Source organism: Centruroides sculpturatus, unplaced genomic scaffold (assembly GCF_000671375.1).
Source record: "Centruroides sculpturatus isolate CEXI.00-Female unplaced genomic scaffold, Cexi_2.0 scaffold90, whole genome shotgun sequence".
Lineage (NCBI taxonomy): Eukaryota > Metazoa > Arthropoda > Arachnida > Scorpiones > Buthidae > Centruroides > Centruroides sculpturatus.
In genome coordinates this window covers 636,504-655,605 of record NW_019384353.1, presented here as the reverse complement: position 1 = coordinate 655,605, position 19,102 = coordinate 636,504, and the positions used below count along the sequence as shown (strand labels likewise).

Here is a 19,102-nt window from a genome sequence, read left to right as displayed (position 1 = left end):
ATGCAAATAACATTAAAATATAAGCAAACGTTAAATATTTGATTTGAAATTTAAAAAAAAAAAAACCACGTTGCCTTAACGATGACGTGTCAGATGAAATTTACCGAAATTTTATTAAATAATACCATGTGATAATCGCCATTGTAATAATTTTATCTTGTAAATTTCACACAAATCTTAAAAGAAATGAATCAATTTCATGTAATTATCCAAAATTCAGATTGGTTATCAAAAGGAAAACACACCAACGTGGACCAATAAGCAATATCGATACAACACGATGTTACCGGCGTTACGTTGAGTGCGAGTTTATAGTATAAATAGTCAATAAACTTGTTTTCTATTTACCCGAACAAGATCTTGTCCTCCATATTTTCAAAAGAAGTATTATGATTGCTAATAAATGCGATAAGTCGCCCGCTAAACGGAATAAATTCATTATAAACTTATATGATGTTAAAATATTTGCTTTAGCCGCTGATCTTTGACGTGGCCAACGTAGCGGCACGTATTAAACATGGCGTGAAAAAATGGAACTAAAAAATAAAATTTTACAGAAATTAAATTGAAGAATATCTTTAGCTATTTTACTTTATTAATATCATAAATAATAAAATCAACCGATGCAGACCAAGGAAATCCAACTGTATAATTAAAACAAAGCATTGCAATGGCAAAAGGCCAGTGTTGACACAATGTGATATCTGCCAGGTGTTTTGAATATGAAAGAGAAAAGAGATTATTATTATACAGGGTGTCAGAAATTCCTGTTACAAACTTCTAGGACTTGTAGAGGGGAGTGAGTACATAATATTTTGATTAGGAATCCACGGTTTCAATTCAGATGTTTAACTCTTCCACTTCTGCTTGAGGAATTTGAATTAGCCATGACGCAGCGCAATTAGGTAACTATTCAAAAGGAAACATAACGAAACATCCATTTATCACTTAAGCACATTTGTTTTTATTAATACTTAAACTTTACGTGTTTACTTTATTCCAAAACAAAACAGAACCCAGCATACTGTACCGTATGAAACAGTACTGATGCATTACAACAGCGGCTTGATGTGGCAACCACCTGTCATCCTGTCTACCTATTGCATACCAAGACAAGCAACTCTGAGACTTTTCTCTTTCCCTCAGCAGAAGAGGAAGAGTTAAACATCTGAAATGAAACTGTCGTACATTGGTTCCTAATCAAAATACAGTATTATGAACTCACTCCCCTCTACAAGTCCTAGAAGTTTGTAACAGGAATTTCCGAACACCCTGTATATATATATACATGTTTTTTGTATATACATTTAGACATGGTCAATAAATATTTCTGATTAAATAATCTGTTTGGTAACCAAAATTTTATTATTTCATTATTATTATAAAAACTATTTTATTTTATTCTATTTTCAATGCACAGATCCATCTTCCAAGCATAGCAGAGACTTCTGTGTTTTATCACCCGAGTGTTTTATCTTCTCCCTTCTGTGTTTTATCACTCCACAAACCAAAAGACATTTTGGGTTTTTTAACTTTGCCCCAAAAAATGTAATTTTTACTAAAAGGAAAGTTATATCTAGTATTAATTTTTTTAAATATTTTTTATCACCTTAGCATTTATACAGTAAAAGTAAATAAATACTACACATAATATTGAATATATTAATATAAATTAATCAAAAGGATGTATATATATAAAACACAATAGAAAATTGTGGTTAAGAAGTTAAATTTCCTATGCAGAAACCAGTTCCAAATATTTAATCCAACTGTACACAATTGTAATTTATACAAAAAAAAAAAGAATTTATGCTTCAGTTATTTAATTACATTTCTTAACACAACAAACCCTTGTGAAAAAAAAAATTGTGGTAATCATTGTTTAACAATTTTAATACTAGAAATATATAATTCTCACTAGGGTTTCTCATTTCCCGGGAAATTTGTCTCCAGCGGGATTACGGGAAAAATAATTTCTTTTCCCAGGATCCCAGGAAATTCCGGGATGAGATAGTAAAATAGAATTTTATATGAATAAAAAAGATCATACAGNAATTATTAAAATGCGAAATTTCGTAACAATACTATCAATTAGCATTTATAAAATATATAGAATAATATAATCATAGACATCAGAATTGTATAACTTCCTATAGGACTTAGAACGCTACAACCATAGAGTATGATAGAGGCTAACCGCGTTTTACCTAAAATCGCAACAGCATTATTTATTGGATTATTATTATTCTGGTTAATCCGTTTAGAAACTAAGTACGACAATATTAAAGGTAAATTTCATTTAATTTTGTACTCTCTCTAAAAAGTTTATGTATCCAAAAGTCAGTTAACCGTATAGTTTTCAAATAATTCAGTAATAAGCGAGCATCGCAATTTCTATATTAAACAAGACCACTTTTTTGAGCAATTTTGCAGTTTGTAAGTAACCATTGAATAATACCGCAATTTAGTATTTGCGATCGTAATTTGACTTTTGGGTCATCTTATATAATAGGGGTGGCCAAATATTTTCACGAAAGAAGTTATATACTGCCTATTAGAAATACACGAGAGCCGCTTCATCATCTATTTATATTGTATATAATTTAACATATTTATATTTTAAACCATTGCAATTAATTTAGCTACAAAATGGCGATATTTTTCCTCTGTTTTATTTCCAAACTCCGATTTCTACCGCACATTTCTTTAAAGAATTGTTATTTATAACTATAACTATTAAATTTATTAACTATAAATATTTATTTTGTTATACGTGTTTATAATTTCCTGTCCGTTTTTTAAGCGACTTCCCGTTCCGTTTTGCAATCGCACTTTTGCATCTGGGTTAGGAATTAGGAAACTTTATTTTGACGTTTGTAATTTAATTATTTTATTTTTTCAGAAAATATTACAACCGAAGACGTTGCGGAAGATTTATATAATAATAAAATCGAATCATCACTTACAAACCGCGAAAGAAGAGTAAAACGCTCCGTTATATTGAAAAACAGGCACCTAAGTCCTACCTTAAACTCTAAACTTTATAAGACAGATCTAACTAAAGACTCTAACAACACCAGAAGTACATCAATGGAAGTGTTTTCCGAATCTTCGACATCTTCCGGATGTAAATGCGAGCTGAATCTCTTGCGTAAAGACGTGCTCTTCTTGATCGTCGTGTGTTGTGCTATTTCTATGTTGGCGGGATGTATCGTATGCGTTATTTTGCCTTGGAAATTGTGGCAAATTTTTAAAAAGAGAAAACAGTTTTCCCCTAATAAATGGTGGATGTCCGGGGACGACGATATATACGACATGGTTTCACTTATGAGACACAGAAAGAAATTTCTTCAGAAGCAACAATTGTCTTTTGAAAACAACTTGTTTACTCCTTTGCTTTCTGTGAATACTCAATATTTGCGCCAATAAATTAATTTAAATTATTCTGTGTTATGCAATACTTTTAAGCTAGTTACCGCGGAAATTACGTACTAAAATACTAATTTTAACGTACAGGTACAGTACATACATACATATAATTACTGTAGGTGCATCCGTGAAGTGGTTACAACCCTGAATATAAATTCACGCACATTCTTTATAAATATATATATAACTAAATTTTCTAAAAATCATTCTCTTATTAACCAGCAGATAGTCTGTGACCACTTTTTGTCCTCAAAAGATTGGTTCAATTCAAAAATTTCCCTCAAAAGGAGTTAGCAATGGAGTGGTGCCCCAGTTACCTAACAGAAAAGTACAATGTACAGGGACAAGCCATTACTAATTTGAAGTGGAGAGAATATATTTTAAATTAAAACTTGCAGCCTGGCATTGTGATGGGTTGTAGATCTGTGGGAGTTGTAGAATTGTTGCTGGTATGGAAGGAGTGACAATGCATATGTAGTAGCAAGTGTAGGAAGAATAGGAGTATCAGTTGAATGTATGCCATGTGATGCAAGATGCACACATTAAACATTCTCAGATAATTAGCATTCTTTTTGGAAGACCTATGTATATATAACTAATGTATAACTATTTATAATATGCAGTTATATATACATTATATATAGTTAATACTTATATATTACAGTAGCTTAAACACCTTAAATACTCTTTTCAGGAATACTTTAATTTATTTAAACATTTTCAACCCATATTTCAACCTTAAAAAACTGTTATAATGTCAATTAAAAGTTACAGTTCAAAACTTCTTGTTAAACCTGACATAGACCTATGAAAAGACAGAAAACATTCATTTAAATAAATTAAATTATTGTTGAGACTATTTAAGGTGTTATTTAAGCTAAAATTAGTTTCAGCTTAAATAGAGGTGTTTTTTAACTTGTATATTACTTGTAAATCTCCAAAGGTTTCAAATTTGTTTAATACCATTCTTTTAGTATTCAGATGTTACCATTGTAATCTACTTAAAAACATTATAATAGAATTTCAGTTGTTTTGTATGATGTTAATTAAAACTGAACAAGAACTGTCTTTTAACATTAATATTCAAAGTATGTTAAAATATACATCATTAAGATCAATTCATAAATTGTCATCTAAAACGATGATAATTTTACTGTAAAAATGCAAAACTTTCCAACTGTAATTTTTATAATGTTAGTCCATTATAACTCTACTGCTTGACTTTTGTACATATTTTTGGGAATGCATTGTGTCCAAAAGTAAGAATCACCAGTATAAATATTTGACGTTATGATATTCTAGGTAAATTGTAAGCTTTAGTTTTAAAATGTTATTAATTCTGAATTACATCCAATTCTGTTTTTAAACTGTATTTCTTTTTACACAATTTTGATTTAATTGTAAAAATTTTTTAAATTATGTAGAGGAATAAAAAATTTTTAAAATATGTTAGATTGGTTACTTGATGTGATAAACCCTTACATAAGATAACCTTTGTTATATAAATCAAATACTATAATATAAGAAACATTAATTAAATTAAAACAAACCGTATAAAGCGTTTTTGGTTATTTTAGCCTACCATTATCACGTTTATTGCAATATTCGGATGGTAAGAAATGGCACAATTTCATCGGTCAAGTAGACAGAATTTTTTTCTAATATAAGTTCTTAACAAATTGTTCCATTTACAGCCAAATATCAAATGGTAATCTGACAATGAATTAAATTTTGCAAAAAATGGACCAAATATTTAAACTTTGCATCCTTGAAAACTTCCTAAAACACATTTTCTGCTTGTTGGTAACTTTGTATTATGTAATTTTCCTATTTGAATGCCACCATATCACACTGGTCTGATAGAAAAAAGAGACTGTTGCAGAATGGGGTTGAAGTATTTTGACCAAAAGTAGTCATTGACCTCCTGCTGGAGGAGAGGATGGTCAATTATTAATATTTGAAAAGTGATCCGTGTTGGATAGGTTGTGATGTCTCCGCATGTGATCATAGTTGCTAACCTTAACACCCAAAAGACTTCATATGACTTTTTAAATAAAAAAAAAATCTTCTAAAAATGCAAGAATACTGTATTTACTCATATAAAAGATGAGGTTTTCATTCATTTTTCACTGCTTCAGAAATCTAGGTTGTCCTATACACGTAAGCAAAGGATTTTTTGCAATAATTTCTGTGAACCATGTGTAATTCATGCTGCATTATAGGTCTATAATCTATTTATCGTAAGTTGCCACTTCTGTAAACAAATTAAGACACACCTCCCTTTGTTTATTGGTTTAATCCTACGTCCATCAATTAAAAACCACGTTGCATCTCATTTGTCTGCAGAAAATGGTTTCTGGTTATTTATAAAATCATTAACTGAAATACAGGTCATTTAGCAATGATTATAAATGTAGTTATTTCATATTAGATAAATTGTTATTTTTAATGAACATTAGCACATTCTAAATGATTAAAAATAAACTTTTTCCGGTCATGCACATTATAATCTTTCGGTTTTGTTTTCCATTCATCACATATTAAGGCAAACAACCATGTTTGCCTTAATACATGCATTTGATAATATTTTATTTGTGATTAAAGGAAATAAAATTAAAGTTATATTAATAAATCTAATTTTCTTTATTTTGATCTTTAAAGTCACACCTTGTCCTGTAAGCGAGATAGTCTTATATGGAGTAAATACAGTAATTGCTTTTATGTGATAATAAAGTGTTTATATTTTTGCAACAGATTGTATAAATTACATAGGAAAGTGTTATGTCCTCATGAATATTGCATTTATAGAAAAATTATTAAAATTAGTTCAGTTTGCGACACGTGAGTGATCTGCTGAGGGAGATGAATTCCATGAAGACATGTGAAGCATCCAATCAATATTTTGCGGTGATTTATGACATTAAGTTAGAAGTATGTTAATGTAAATGCAGTTTCATAGTAATTCGTCAAACAGCCTAGATGTGCATAGCGAACAAACAAACATCCTCATTTATATATATATATAAAGTGCTCTGGAAGTATTAATAGAATAAATGTTATGCATTTATTGCATAAATGATTTCTTTAAATGAAAATATCAAAAGATTTCTATGTACAGTAAAATTTTTATTAAATTAACACCCAGCATACCAAAACATTAATTACATTAAGTAACACATTGTTTCTTGTTTATTATTTGGAGCATTTGAGTTAATGTGTTTTAAAATTTAAAACCATCAATTTATTCACAACAATCTTACCTCCAAATTACCATAAATAGATTTAACCATTTAAATATTTGGAATGTTAGCACTAAGTCAATTCTGTTGTTTGTTATGATAGAGAAGTATTCAGTTGTTGTAGCAGATCTTTAGAGATTTTCTTTAATTGTATAACTTCCTCTTCTAGGGATCCTGCACTATCTTCTAAAGCTCTCAGAGATTCTGTAATGTCGTGCACTTCAGTGGCATATTCTTGCAGTCTAAAATACTTCCTCATGTCGTGATATCTTTGTACCGCAGTTCTAATAAAGAGCATCATTAAGCAGAGTAATGTGAAAGTTAGTAAAAGACAGAATCGATTCATTCTTCTCTTCCTTACTGTTATGGTAATATATTGCCAATCCATTGTAACTCTTCCTTGAGAAATTTTAAATAATTCAACATAAAAACTACTAAGCACATTTTATAAAATACCTGAAACAAAAACAATTTTGAATTAAATTTTACTCAAAATAAATTTTTTTATTAAAATATATAATCAATTATTTGAAAGAATAGATGATTATTTCAAATTTACATATCAAAAAATCTACAAACAAGTTGCTTAACTTTCCCGGCAACATTTGGTGGTATCATCTGTTATGATATTTTATTAAACTTTTTATATTTTTAACTATTAATAAATGGCAAATAACTTAATTTTGAAGGTATGAATCGGTTTTATAAAAACTGTAAATGCCAATAACGAATAAAATTTTCATTAAGCCTGATCTCAAAATGTGACATATGACCATCCTCTATCTCCCACCTCTCAACCTATAAACACCAAAATTTAATAGTATCATACATATCCTCATGCTCAAAATCCAAAAAGGATAAGCAGCAGGTAAAAGAAGACTACAATCCTACAAATCATTCATTCAGCAACTTTCTACACATCTCTTTTGCTTCAGATACACTCGTCTCTTCTAGCAGACTTCCTCACATTCTCTTTCTGATTCAGCATCTTCTTTCAGATACCCATCCAGTGTTTCAACCAAGACTTTAATCAGCCTTCTCCTACCAGGCTTCCCATCCATCTTTCTCCACATATACAAGGTCTGTTCAAAAGTATTGGACCTTTGGTCAGCAAAAATACATTTATTGATTTTGATGATATGAAACCGTGCTTTACAATTTGTTTATGCTTCTAACACAATAGAGTGCTATAAATTAAGACACTTGGCGGGTTTTCTCATCTTTATTTAGTTTATTTATTTAGTTCAACTAAATAAAGATGAGAAAACCCGCCAAGTGTCTTAATTTATAGCACTCTATTGTGTTAGAAGCATAAACATTTATTGATTTTGAGGTACAGAACCCTAATCCCCTTTAAAGTAGTCTCCTTGGTAATGTATACACTTCTCCCAGTGCTCCTGCCATTGCTGGAAACACTGCTGGAATGTATCTTTCGGAATGGCCATCAGCTGGTCTGTCGCATTCCGCATGAAGTCTTCTCTTGACTAAAATCAGGTTCCTTTTAGTGGCATTTTCAGCTTGGGAAATAGCCAAAAGTCACATGGAGCCACGTCGGGAGAGTATGGAGCGTGACGAACCACGTGAATATTGTGTTTGGTGACAAAAGTCCGAATCAGATGCGCAAAATGTTCAGGTACGTTATCACGATGGAGCTGCCAAGTTTTGATCGACCACAGATCCCATCGTTTGCATCGCACTGTATCGGAAAGACGACGGCCAAACCATCCCAAAGGAGTACTACCAGGAGGTCCTTACCTCCTGGTAGTACTCCTTTGGGATGGTTTGGCCTTGTGGTGCGTACTCATGACACACCACCCCGCGAGAGTCGAAAAAACTGTCAACATGACCTTTGATATTGCTGCGGACCTGCCGCGCTTTTTTTGGCCTCGAGGATCGTCCCCGAAAGCCTGCTGAATCTTGCGAATGGTTTACACTCGGGTATCGCCAAGGTTTTTGCGCAAAATTTGATGTAATATCGCTGCTCACGTTGTTCAGTCATTTTCCAGCTTAGTGAAATCCGACGAGAGCGCACTACATGATCTCACTCATACGCCGATTGCCAACGACTGATGCTTTCTGCAGGCGGGAAAAAATTCAGGGCTGTGCATGACTGTCCCCTCCACAATTCCACCGAAGGAGGCCTCTCTCGCATCATTGGTTTACGCGGAAAAAAATAAGGTCTCCCCTCCACAACTCCACCGAAGGAGGCCTCTCTCGCATCATTGGTTTACGCGGAAAAAAATAAGGTCTGATACTTTTTGAACAGACCCTGTACTTTTAATAGTGACGTTGAGGCCGAAGTTCTAATCTCTAAAACGTGAACATCAAATGTTGAGCACTGTTATCTTGTATGCGGTACTCAATGTTCATATTTTAGAGATTAAAACTTTGGCCGCAACCTCACTAATAGCATCAAAGCCCCTTACATACAAGTTATCTTGCCAAATTTTGTTTCTTGAACCTTACTCCATCCTGAGATATTAAATGAAATAGACACCAACACACATGTAATTTTTCCCCTTTTGTTTTGACTTTATTGAGTTCAAGAGGTATCAAAATGGAGGGTCAAATTTGACAGTATTTTTCCATGCTATATACACAAGTGTCCACCAGTGGCTGAGCAGATAAAACTTCCTGGTTGGCACAAACTGACAACTAACCACTGAACACTGATAACTATCAGTGGATCGATCATGGGTTTGATCTCGCCAACAGGCTGGTTATGTGACATTTTCTGGGTTTTCTTCACATTAGGAACACCTAAATAGGAACCAGTTTCCCATAAAAGACCTCCAGGGAGGCATTCCCCTCCTTGGCAGATTGCCCATATGTCCTGTATTGCCATAATCAAATAAACCAGTATACACAACAGCCAGGAAAGTAATAACTATAAACAAATCAAATAAACTGACTTTCTATTTTAGTTTTAGCTGATTCAGTCTTGTTTATAATTTGACACAAGATTAAATTAAATAAATGTATTAAATTTATGTATTATTTTTAAAAACTAAATGAATTTGAACGAGAAAAATCTTCATACTTGCACTTTTGGAGTTCAGTCATTGTTGTTCCACGTTTAATACATTCAGAAATCTATAAATTAATTAAAATTAAAAATTAAGTCACGACATTAGGTAGAAATATTATTTTAATGCAATATCTGTTGTTCAAAACATTTTCTATTTGATTTCACTAACTAAATATTTTAAAATAAATGATAAAAATTTTAATCACTAACATAATTATTTGTATTAAAGCTTATTTCAGGTAGACAACTGTTTAAATTTACTATAAAGAAATGTTATCCTGTTTTAGGACAGTTTCAGCTTTGTGACAAATATAACTTACTGTTCAAACCAAATTCGAACTTTTCACTGGCACAGCTTTGCCTATATGACTCTTGCGCCAAAAAAACTCTAACTAACTTTTCATACTGTTTTTAATAGATCAAATAATATTTAAAATAACCCATTTTCATTCTAATTTGTAAAAACAAACTACATATATGCACAGTATAACATTAGATCAGCTAAAAGTATTAATTCTTCACTCTTTTCTTACCTCCTTCATTCTTCTGTCCTACAAGCATTTAAATATATTATCCCAATTTCCTGTTTCCAATACTCCCATCCATCCAATGTCAAGTTTTATCAAATCCTGTGCATTAATGTTTAGATACTTTTTAATATGTAAATGAAACATTGCTCCAGAATTCTTATGTTCTTAATTAATGTCATGTTAGTTTCTAAATACTAATGGTTGTTTCCAAGAAACTTCTACTTCTCTTGGCCCACAGCATTAAAAACATTGCTCCAGGAGTATCAAGTAATGGATTCAAAATGCTCTTTCACCCTAAGATTCACAGATCTGTATGTAGATTATATGTAGAAAAATTAATTTACTCTCTTTGCTTAATTCAATTGCATAGATTCCTGGCCTTTTTAACTACTTCCAAACATCATTCAATCTGTCAAAAACGGTATGAGAGTTTGAATTTGATTTGAACAAGCCATTGTTCAAACCAATAGGAATATTCATTATGAAACTGAAACTGTCAAAAACAGGACAAAAATGATAAATTTAAACAATTGGTTACCCGAAATAAGCATTTATTAAGATGATAATATGGAGCCAGAAACCCATAAGGTAATATTTGACTGACATAATAATTGTAATACAATGCTGAGTTTAAAAGTAAATTTTTTTATGAGTAAGATTTCTATGTGCAATGTAAACAATACCAAGAGATCATCACTTTCTGTGTAATTGTTTTTAATGCAATTATCTAATAAATAAAAAAATATATAGCAATTAAACAAAGATTTTTAATTAAATGTTAATTCTTATTTTATTTTTTTCTGTTACGAATTGTATGCTGAAAGGAAGAATTAAATGATAAATAATAATAATCTTTTATATAAACAGGACATCTGGTTTAATATATAATTATAAAAACAATTCCTGAAATAAATTCTGGAAATTTAATAAATAGTATTTCAAGTATAACTTAGTATACAGAAAATAATACAGAAATTCTGAATTAATAGAACAATAGTCAACTGTCAACTGCTAGATTTTTTAACTATAATTAAACTAATGATAATAGTACATGGATTGGTCTAAAGGTTGGCTGAATTAAATGCTATTATCATTATCTTAAAAGCATTGTAATGAAGAGTGGCTAGACTGCCATCTTTTGTTAAAATAATTAGTTTTTGTAAAAATTAATATAAAAACTGGGGCAAACCGAATACAGGTTTTTGGCCAAATACCGAATAATTATTCAGATATTATTGTTGCCGAATATCTTTGCTTTTCTGATACCAAATATTTGACCATATATCAACTGATTTATTTGGAACTGCCTAAGATGCCAAAGCTTAGACTCTAACCCTTAGAATAAGACGGAAAGCAGTGTCTTCTGTTCAATTATAAAGCTTATATATGTTTTTGTTACTAAAAATTTATTATTATGTAATGAAAAATAAAAATATCAAATCTTGAATTGTGTCGTCATTTTTTTGGAGGTATATACAGTAAATTCAGTGAAGCTGCAAATATTTACACTGACCAACAAAATCATTTATTTCTTATGAATGCAGAAGCATTAATGTTTCTCACTACAACTTATCATTCTAATTTGTTATTATTAATAAATAATAATTGCTTAAGATTATTTATTAAAGTTATATTTGTTTTGGAAAAGAAATAAATAACAGTACTTTTAAATATACACGATTTTAAATGTTATTTTCATTCTATTTTTTCTTCCTCTCTCCCAACTAAAATGAGATTATTCAACCAAATTTGAGGACGTATTTGGTCTAAATACCAAATACTGTACTTACTTTGTGACCAAATATACACAAATACTGAATATAATATTCCATCCACACACTAATTAAAACTATAAATAAAGTTTAACTTGAAATATACAATATATCAGTTAAACCATACTGAAATTACAGTGACGTTTTCAACTTAACTACATTCATAGATATGTAATTGTGATATTTTAACTTACGAACTTTTTTGGGAATATCCCCTGTAGACACTAAGAAAGCCTTTTTCCTTACCCACTGTTGGTTTGGCCAGGCACACAACAGAGGCAGCTAAGTGGTGAGGGATGAAGCCCAACATAACTGAAATGGACTGCCCATAAAGAATTTTTAGAGTTGCTTGCCTAGATTTGATTCTGGATCCCCAAAGCAATAGGCCAATACCTTAACTGACAAAGTAAAAAACATCATTAAAAATTTAATCCTGTCTCCTGCGCAGTTAAATTCAGTAAAATTTTGAATTGGGATTAAAATTACACATGAATTAATTGAAAGAATTAAAATAAATAAATTTAAAATATACTCAGCAAAAATTTTAAGTGTTAAAATGTACACAAACATTGGCATAATGTTGCAACAAACTCAAGAAGAATGAGTGTGTACTTTTTCCCTCTAAAATTATTTGTATAGTGAAAAAAGTGTCAACTGCATGTAATCTGGATTGAAAAAATTAGTAAATTCATTTAGTATCATTCATATTTGTAATAAATTCTGTGTTACAACAGGATTTTTTTTTACAAAATAGGAACTATGGAGTAAGTAAAATCTAGCTTCCTAAGAGAGCTTAAACTTCTCTGAAAAATTAAAATTAATATATATATTTTTTTTTTAACTTAATTAACTGTGTAAATGGGAGCTTTACAAGTAGCCATAATTCTACAGCTTCTGCAGATTACACTTATTGCAAAGTGATGAGTGATTTCGACTTTGCGACACGCAGAATATGAAATGCTTTCTCTATTGCGGAGTTCGCCATTTTAGTTAATTGTTTCTGGAGGAAGCAGACAACAAAACGTTGGAATGAAGATGGGAGATGAAATTCAAACGTTTATTCTATCGACCTGTGTACGTGGCATACTTTTCTCATAATAATTAACATAATTACAATAATTTAAAATGGTAGCATACAATTGGTATACCCTGTACTTTCGTTTTTCAATTCACCTGAGTGTTAAATTTGAACATTCATTAATAAAATGACTGAAAAATCTCAGATAAAAAATATTTTCTATAGAAAAGAGTAAGAGTATAGAAAAAATAAAGAATAGAAAAGAATAAAGAATATTTAGAAGCGAATTTCTAAATATTCTCTATTCTGTGTTGTTACATTTATTAATATTTGTTTCTAAAGGTTATTATACTGTCAGAATATAAAAACAATTGCAATTTTAGTTTAGTATAACGAAAAAACAATCGGAAGATTAAATAATTTTATGATTTAGAAGGTTGTGCTCCCGGCTAAAAACTATTAAAGAATTGTTTGAATGACCTTACAACAGAGAATTTATTTACAAAGGAGGAAGTTTTGTAGCTATAACCTATATTCTTTTAATTAATAAATGTTTAATATAACTTTTTCGTATACAAAACAATGTTCTTTGGTTATTATTTTAACGAACAAACGGTCATTAAATATAGTTTATAAGTGAGTTAACTCCGTTAGTTATTAATTTAAATCGTAATTAAGTTATATGTTAAAGAATAAGCAAGATAGAATGAGACGGCGATATACGTGGGCCAATTTCTCTTATAGAAAGTTTCTTTAGATCTAACAAGGGNAAAATTCTATTTGAAATTATACATTTTATTGCTGATTTTAGAATAAATTATTTTATTTTCATTTGGTATCATTCATATTTGTAATAAATTCTGCATTACAACAGATATGCAATAAGAATAACTTATTTGTTGTACTGAAATCTATTTTGTTTATTAAAATTTATATGCCTTAATGCTGATTATTTGATACAAATTGCAAAGTTATAGGATTGAATACTGGATTCATATGAAATTCCAAAGTGGAATTTGACAGATATTTCAGGTTGTATTTAAAATATTAATATTATTGTTTAGAAAAGTAAATAAGCGTCATTCTTGTTACACTGATTGAAATACTAACAAGATCCCATATGTTTATAGAAAACAAAGAAAATCCAAATATATTTCAGAAAAATCCAAATTTATTCAGAAAAATTAATATATGTTTCTTCATATCTTGAAATATAAAAATCCAAATTTTAAAAAGAAAAAAAAAAACTTTGAAGCGAAAATAACTTTTAATGTTTCAAGTTTCCATCTGTTCTCATTTGAACAATAAATTATGTATTTTCATTCCAATTAAATTCTTTTAAAATGTTTTTAATATATTATACAGGGTGTCCATAAATGTTTATACCCTAATAACAAAACAATGTAACTCTTAATTGGATACAGTAAATGAAACATGCATTATACCACTCATTAAGTTTTGAACCTTACAAATTTTTGAACCTAAGCAAATTGTTCACATTTTGGACGATCATCTGGTTGTAATGCCTGAAAAATTTGGACCTTGTACACATACAATTTAAGACGTTTGCAAACCTCTTTATTCACTGTACTCTTTGGCACTTGCAGCTCCGCAAAGCTTGTCTAATAGATTTCAGTGGCAACCTCGTGAATGCAGTGCTTGTCCGTTTCTGAACCAACCCTGTTGCTAAAGAAGTTTCCATCCATGTTTTGATTAACTTGATATCAGGTGCTTTCTTTCCATAATGGGACCTAAACTTTCGCTGCACAGTAATCGGTGATTTGGTTTCTGCTAGCCACACAACACATTGAGCTTTCTCCTGGGGGAAGCCATTTTTACGATATAGCTCACACAGTGCTCCTTGTGGCAAGTGTTGAATAACACAACTGTACAGAAACTTCATGGGTTCCCTAGTAGACTTGTAATAAAAAAAAAAAAAAAAAAAATGTTACCAGCATAAATATAATTAATATTTAATTTTGAAATCAGGGTAAACATTTATGAACATCCTGTACAACAGATGTAAAATACCGTACTTGATTTCAAAAAACATACTAAAATAAAAAATACTAATTAGTAATCCTACTTTAGTATATAATTTTCTGTTATGAAGAAACTTTAAAAATATTTAATAAATATACAAAAAAATACAACAATTTTAAAAAGGTAAAAACCTTGCTTCTGTCAATCTTTCCGCCGTTTCGTTTCTACACCATCAGCGATCCTTAAGACAATTCACAAAAATTGACAGAAGCAAGGTTTTTACCTTTGTGAAAATGTCGTATTTTTTATATATTTATTAAATGTAATTAACGTTGGCCATGTCTTTTTATTATTTTTTTTATTTATAAAAATATTAATTCTTAACTTTGCTAACTTTTACTTTTGGATTTTATAAACAAATACAAGCACACTTCTGCTTTTAACTTTTTATTTTGTGTAATAGCTTAGTTATTGAAAATCAATATCATCAAAAAATTTTTAAAATTCAGTACTTTTTTTTTTTTTAACTCTTTCCGCCCTGTGGGCACTAAGAGGGCCTCTTTTTGCAAGCCCATTATGGGTTCGGCCAGGCCCACAATGGGGTTGCCGGGTGGTGAGGAACAGGGCCCAACATATCTGAACGGACCACCCCCCCGAAAAATTCTTGGGGATTTTACAACCCGTTTGGATTCGAACCCGGGTCCCCCAGAGCAGTAGGCTGCCACCTTGACCTAGGATTTTCTTTGTTTTCTATAAAAATTATGGGATCTTGTTAGTATTTTAATCAATGTAACAAGAATGATGCTCATTTCTGGATGAGCTTTAATATACTAAGCTCGTCCAGAAAGTACATGCCATTTGGATATTAAAAAAGATTTGCAATTTGTTTTCATTTGTATTTTATTACAGAAAAATCTACATACTAGGGTTTCTCATTTCCCGGTATTTTGCTTGTCCCGGGATCCCGGGATAAAAGTGAACTGTTTCCCGGGATCCCGGGAAATCCCGGGATAGAATTAATTATTTTTAAGGTATACAAAATATCTTGAAATCAAATGATATAATTATTTTCCATTTTTTAAAGTAATTTTAAAGTTTTGTAACCTCCAAAATCATATTAATAATGCTGTGTTAGGTCTATAGGCCTATAATAAAAATTACCTTTAAATAACGTAGAAATTTTCACAAATAGAAAAAAATTAATTAAAGTTTGCTGGAAACTGCATACAACAACAACAAAAAAAATGTTTTGAATTGAGTTAAAAATTAAAAAAATGAACTTCTAATTTAGAAGGTAATTTTCGTTTTTTAAATAAAATATAATACAAAATATTGCAAACTTTTATAAGATTTTAAAAAGCAAAGATGGTCAATACTCCGATAACTCACTCTAATTCTTATTTTAGTAATGAAAAGTCTTGCCACCGAGAATGCCCTTTCCGATTCAATTGATGTGATTGGAATAGTGTTTAATGCATTTAAGAGAAGACAGATATTATGTGTTTTTTCACCTGTAGCCTGGAAGCTTTCGAGTTCGTTTTCGAGATTGTAGTACTTCTTTCGCTCTCTAGTATTCTTGATTTGTCTACCTTGGCTGCTTTAATAGCGGCATCAAGCTTAGAGCTCGATAATTCGGCAATTCATTTGGCTTTAATAATCAGGTTTATGAAGAAAAACTTCATACTTGCAGACTTTGTACTCGTTTGTATCCTTGCCCAATTTGCACAATCTGGCGTCAGGCATTTATTGAAGCTACTGGGCATGGTTAAAACTCAAGACAGCGTAAGCACAATTATTCCAGATATTACAGGTTCCGACAAGTAAAGAATTTTTATAGTCATGCCACAAATAAGCTATATATTGATTATTGACCATTTGTGACATGCTATAACGAGCAAAAATTTAAAAAAACTAATAGGTAGGTTTAAAATTAATAAATACAAATGTATTCTGGCAGTGAATGAGTTAATTATGCTTTCTATTTGCAAAACTCCTCAACCTTAACACAAAATAAGAAAAAAATTGAATTTTTAAGAAATTTGCGGGATTTCCCGGGATAAGAAAAATTTTCCAGGATATTTCCCGGGTTAAAAAAACAACCGGGATCCCGTTTCAGAAACCCTACTACATACCTTAAACTACTTTTTGACATATTCACCATGCGAATTAAGGCACGTGTCATATTTTGGCACTAATTGCTAACACCCACTTTGTAGAATTCGGCTGCTTGCGATCGTTTGGACGATTATATTCTAGAGATTGATCACAGAGTCTCTAGAGATTGATCACAGAGTCTCTATGTATACTAGTTAGAAACTATCTATAAAATCTCATTTTCCATACAAATTTCAATTTTGTCCTACATCAAAAAATCATCTCCATTAACAGTTGGTGGTTGTTAGATGACCAGCAGCTGTTTTTAGACTTTCAACTATAATAAAATATACCGTAATTAGGAATTTTCTTTTACAATACTTGAGTAATAATGACACACTATTACACCTGGATTTCAAGGATGAATTTTGTCATCATCATTTACAATCCATCATTTCCTAAATTTGTCATTGGGATAGTCTCTAGTCCAAGACCCAGGACACAATGGCTGCATTCAGCAGACAACAGTTCCAGAGCTGTTGAGTATTTTTCTACCAAACACCCTCTACAGCAGAGCTCTTTCAGAACACATTTGGCGTTTTGATGTCACATTCGGTAGCGTCTTTCATTTATGCTACCCGAAACTGACCAACGAGGCATTTCGTTCCAATGCAACGTCACTCGTCATTCAGCAGATCCAGGTTGCTATGTGACAGCTACAGATTTGCTCAGTTACAACTGTTGAGTCTGTTGAATGCAGCCGATCTCACAGATAGAAACTTATGGTCAAACTTTACAATAATGTACAGTACGTACAGAGTGATCATACATTCCTAATCACAAGATTTGTCCTGGATCTTGAATTAGAGTTTTAATGCATTAATGCACTCAGTGCTGAATTAAAGAATTTAATTATGATTTCTAAATAGATTCTTATTCAGGAATCACACATGGAGTAAATACATGTCACATCAATGAAAATTCTTATAACTGCATTGATTTACATTATTAATAGCGAAGAGAGAGAGGAAAAAAGTCAAACTTTTCTTATATATTATTAGGATACTTCAAAATAACAGCGTGATATCACGTCCTTGGAGTTACGAACAAGAAACAAATCCTGGTACTTATACACTTACCTAAAGAATTGGTAAAAATTATCAAACGGACGAAGCAGAAACTAAATAACCGCAGCAAAACACTTTAAAACACATTTTAAATTTCTATTTTAAGTACAGTAAAATATATAAACTGGAAATACCGGCACAAAATAACCCCGCGAACTCACATCGCACACCTACACAATTCATCCCTCATCTCGAATGCAGACGCCACCTTCTGGATTTNTATTATTAATAAATAATAATTGCTTAAGATTATTTATTAAAGTTATATTTGTTTTGGAAAAGAAATAAATAACAGTACTTTTAAATATACACGATTTTAAATGTTATTTTCATTCTATTTTTTCTTCCTCTCTCCCAACTAAAATGAGATTATTCAACCAAATTTGAGGACGTATTTGGTCTAAATACCAAATACTGTACTTACTTTGTGACCAAATATACACAAATACTGAATATAATATTCCATCCACACACTAATTAAAACTATAAATAAAGTTTAACTTGAAATATACAATATATCAGTTAAACCATACTGAAATTACAGTGACGTTTTCAACTTAACTACATTCATAGATATGTAATTGTGATATTTTAACTTACGAACTTTTTTGGGAATATCCCCTGTAGACACTAAGAAAGCCTTTTTCCTTACCCACTGTTGGTTTGGCCAGGCACACAACAGAGGCAGCTAAGTGGTGAGGGATGAAGCCCAACATAACTGAAATGGACTGCCCATAAAGAATTTTTAGAGTTGCTTGCCTAGATTTGATTCTGGATCCCCAAAGCAATAGGCCAATACCTTAACTGACAAAGTAAAAAACATCATTAAAAATTTAATCCTGTCTCCTGCGCAGTTAAATTCAGTAAAATTTTGAATTGGGA

The 19,102-nt window shown here is 30.8% G+C and overlaps 1 protein-coding gene and 1 long non-coding RNA gene across 3 annotated transcripts; one reads left to right on the top strand and one right to left on the bottom strand.

Annotated features, from left to right (window-relative positions):
- The first annotated feature begins 2,078 nt into the window (after window positions 1-2,078).
- On the top strand, window positions 2,079-4,776 carry LOC111638673. Its single transcript, XM_023384422.1, has 2 exons — window positions 2,079-2,288; window positions 2,903-4,776. The coding sequence occupies exons 1-2, from the start codon at window positions 2,183-2,185 to the stop codon at window positions 3,427-3,429; spliced, it is 633 nt and encodes a 210-aa protein (XP_023240190.1). The 5' UTR covers window positions 2,079-2,182; the 3' UTR covers window positions 3,430-4,776.
- A 4,928-nt stretch (window positions 4,777-9,704) lies between these two features.
- LOC111638885 lies at window positions 9,705-18,428 on the bottom strand. Of its 2 annotated transcripts, none has more exons than XR_002758971.1 (3): window positions 18,233-18,428; window positions 12,193-12,396; window positions 9,705-9,761 (listed from the first exon to the last, which is right to left on the bottom strand). It is a non-coding gene; the product is annotated as an uncharacterized LOC111638885 (long non-coding RNA). The 2 variants fall into 2 exon arrangements; XR_002758974.1 differs by having other exon boundaries at window positions 12,197-12,396.
- Between the last annotated feature and the right edge of the window lie 674 nt (window positions 18,429-19,102).

Coding starts and splice junctions, on each gene's coding strand:
- LOC111638673 (XM_023384422.1), top strand. CDS start 2,183: ATGATAGAGGCTAACCGCGTTTTACCTAAAATCGCAACAGCATTATTT. Junction 2,289..2,902: donor TAAGTACGACAATATTAAAG/GTAAATTTCATT, acceptor TTATTTTTTCAG/AAAATATTACAACCGAAGAC.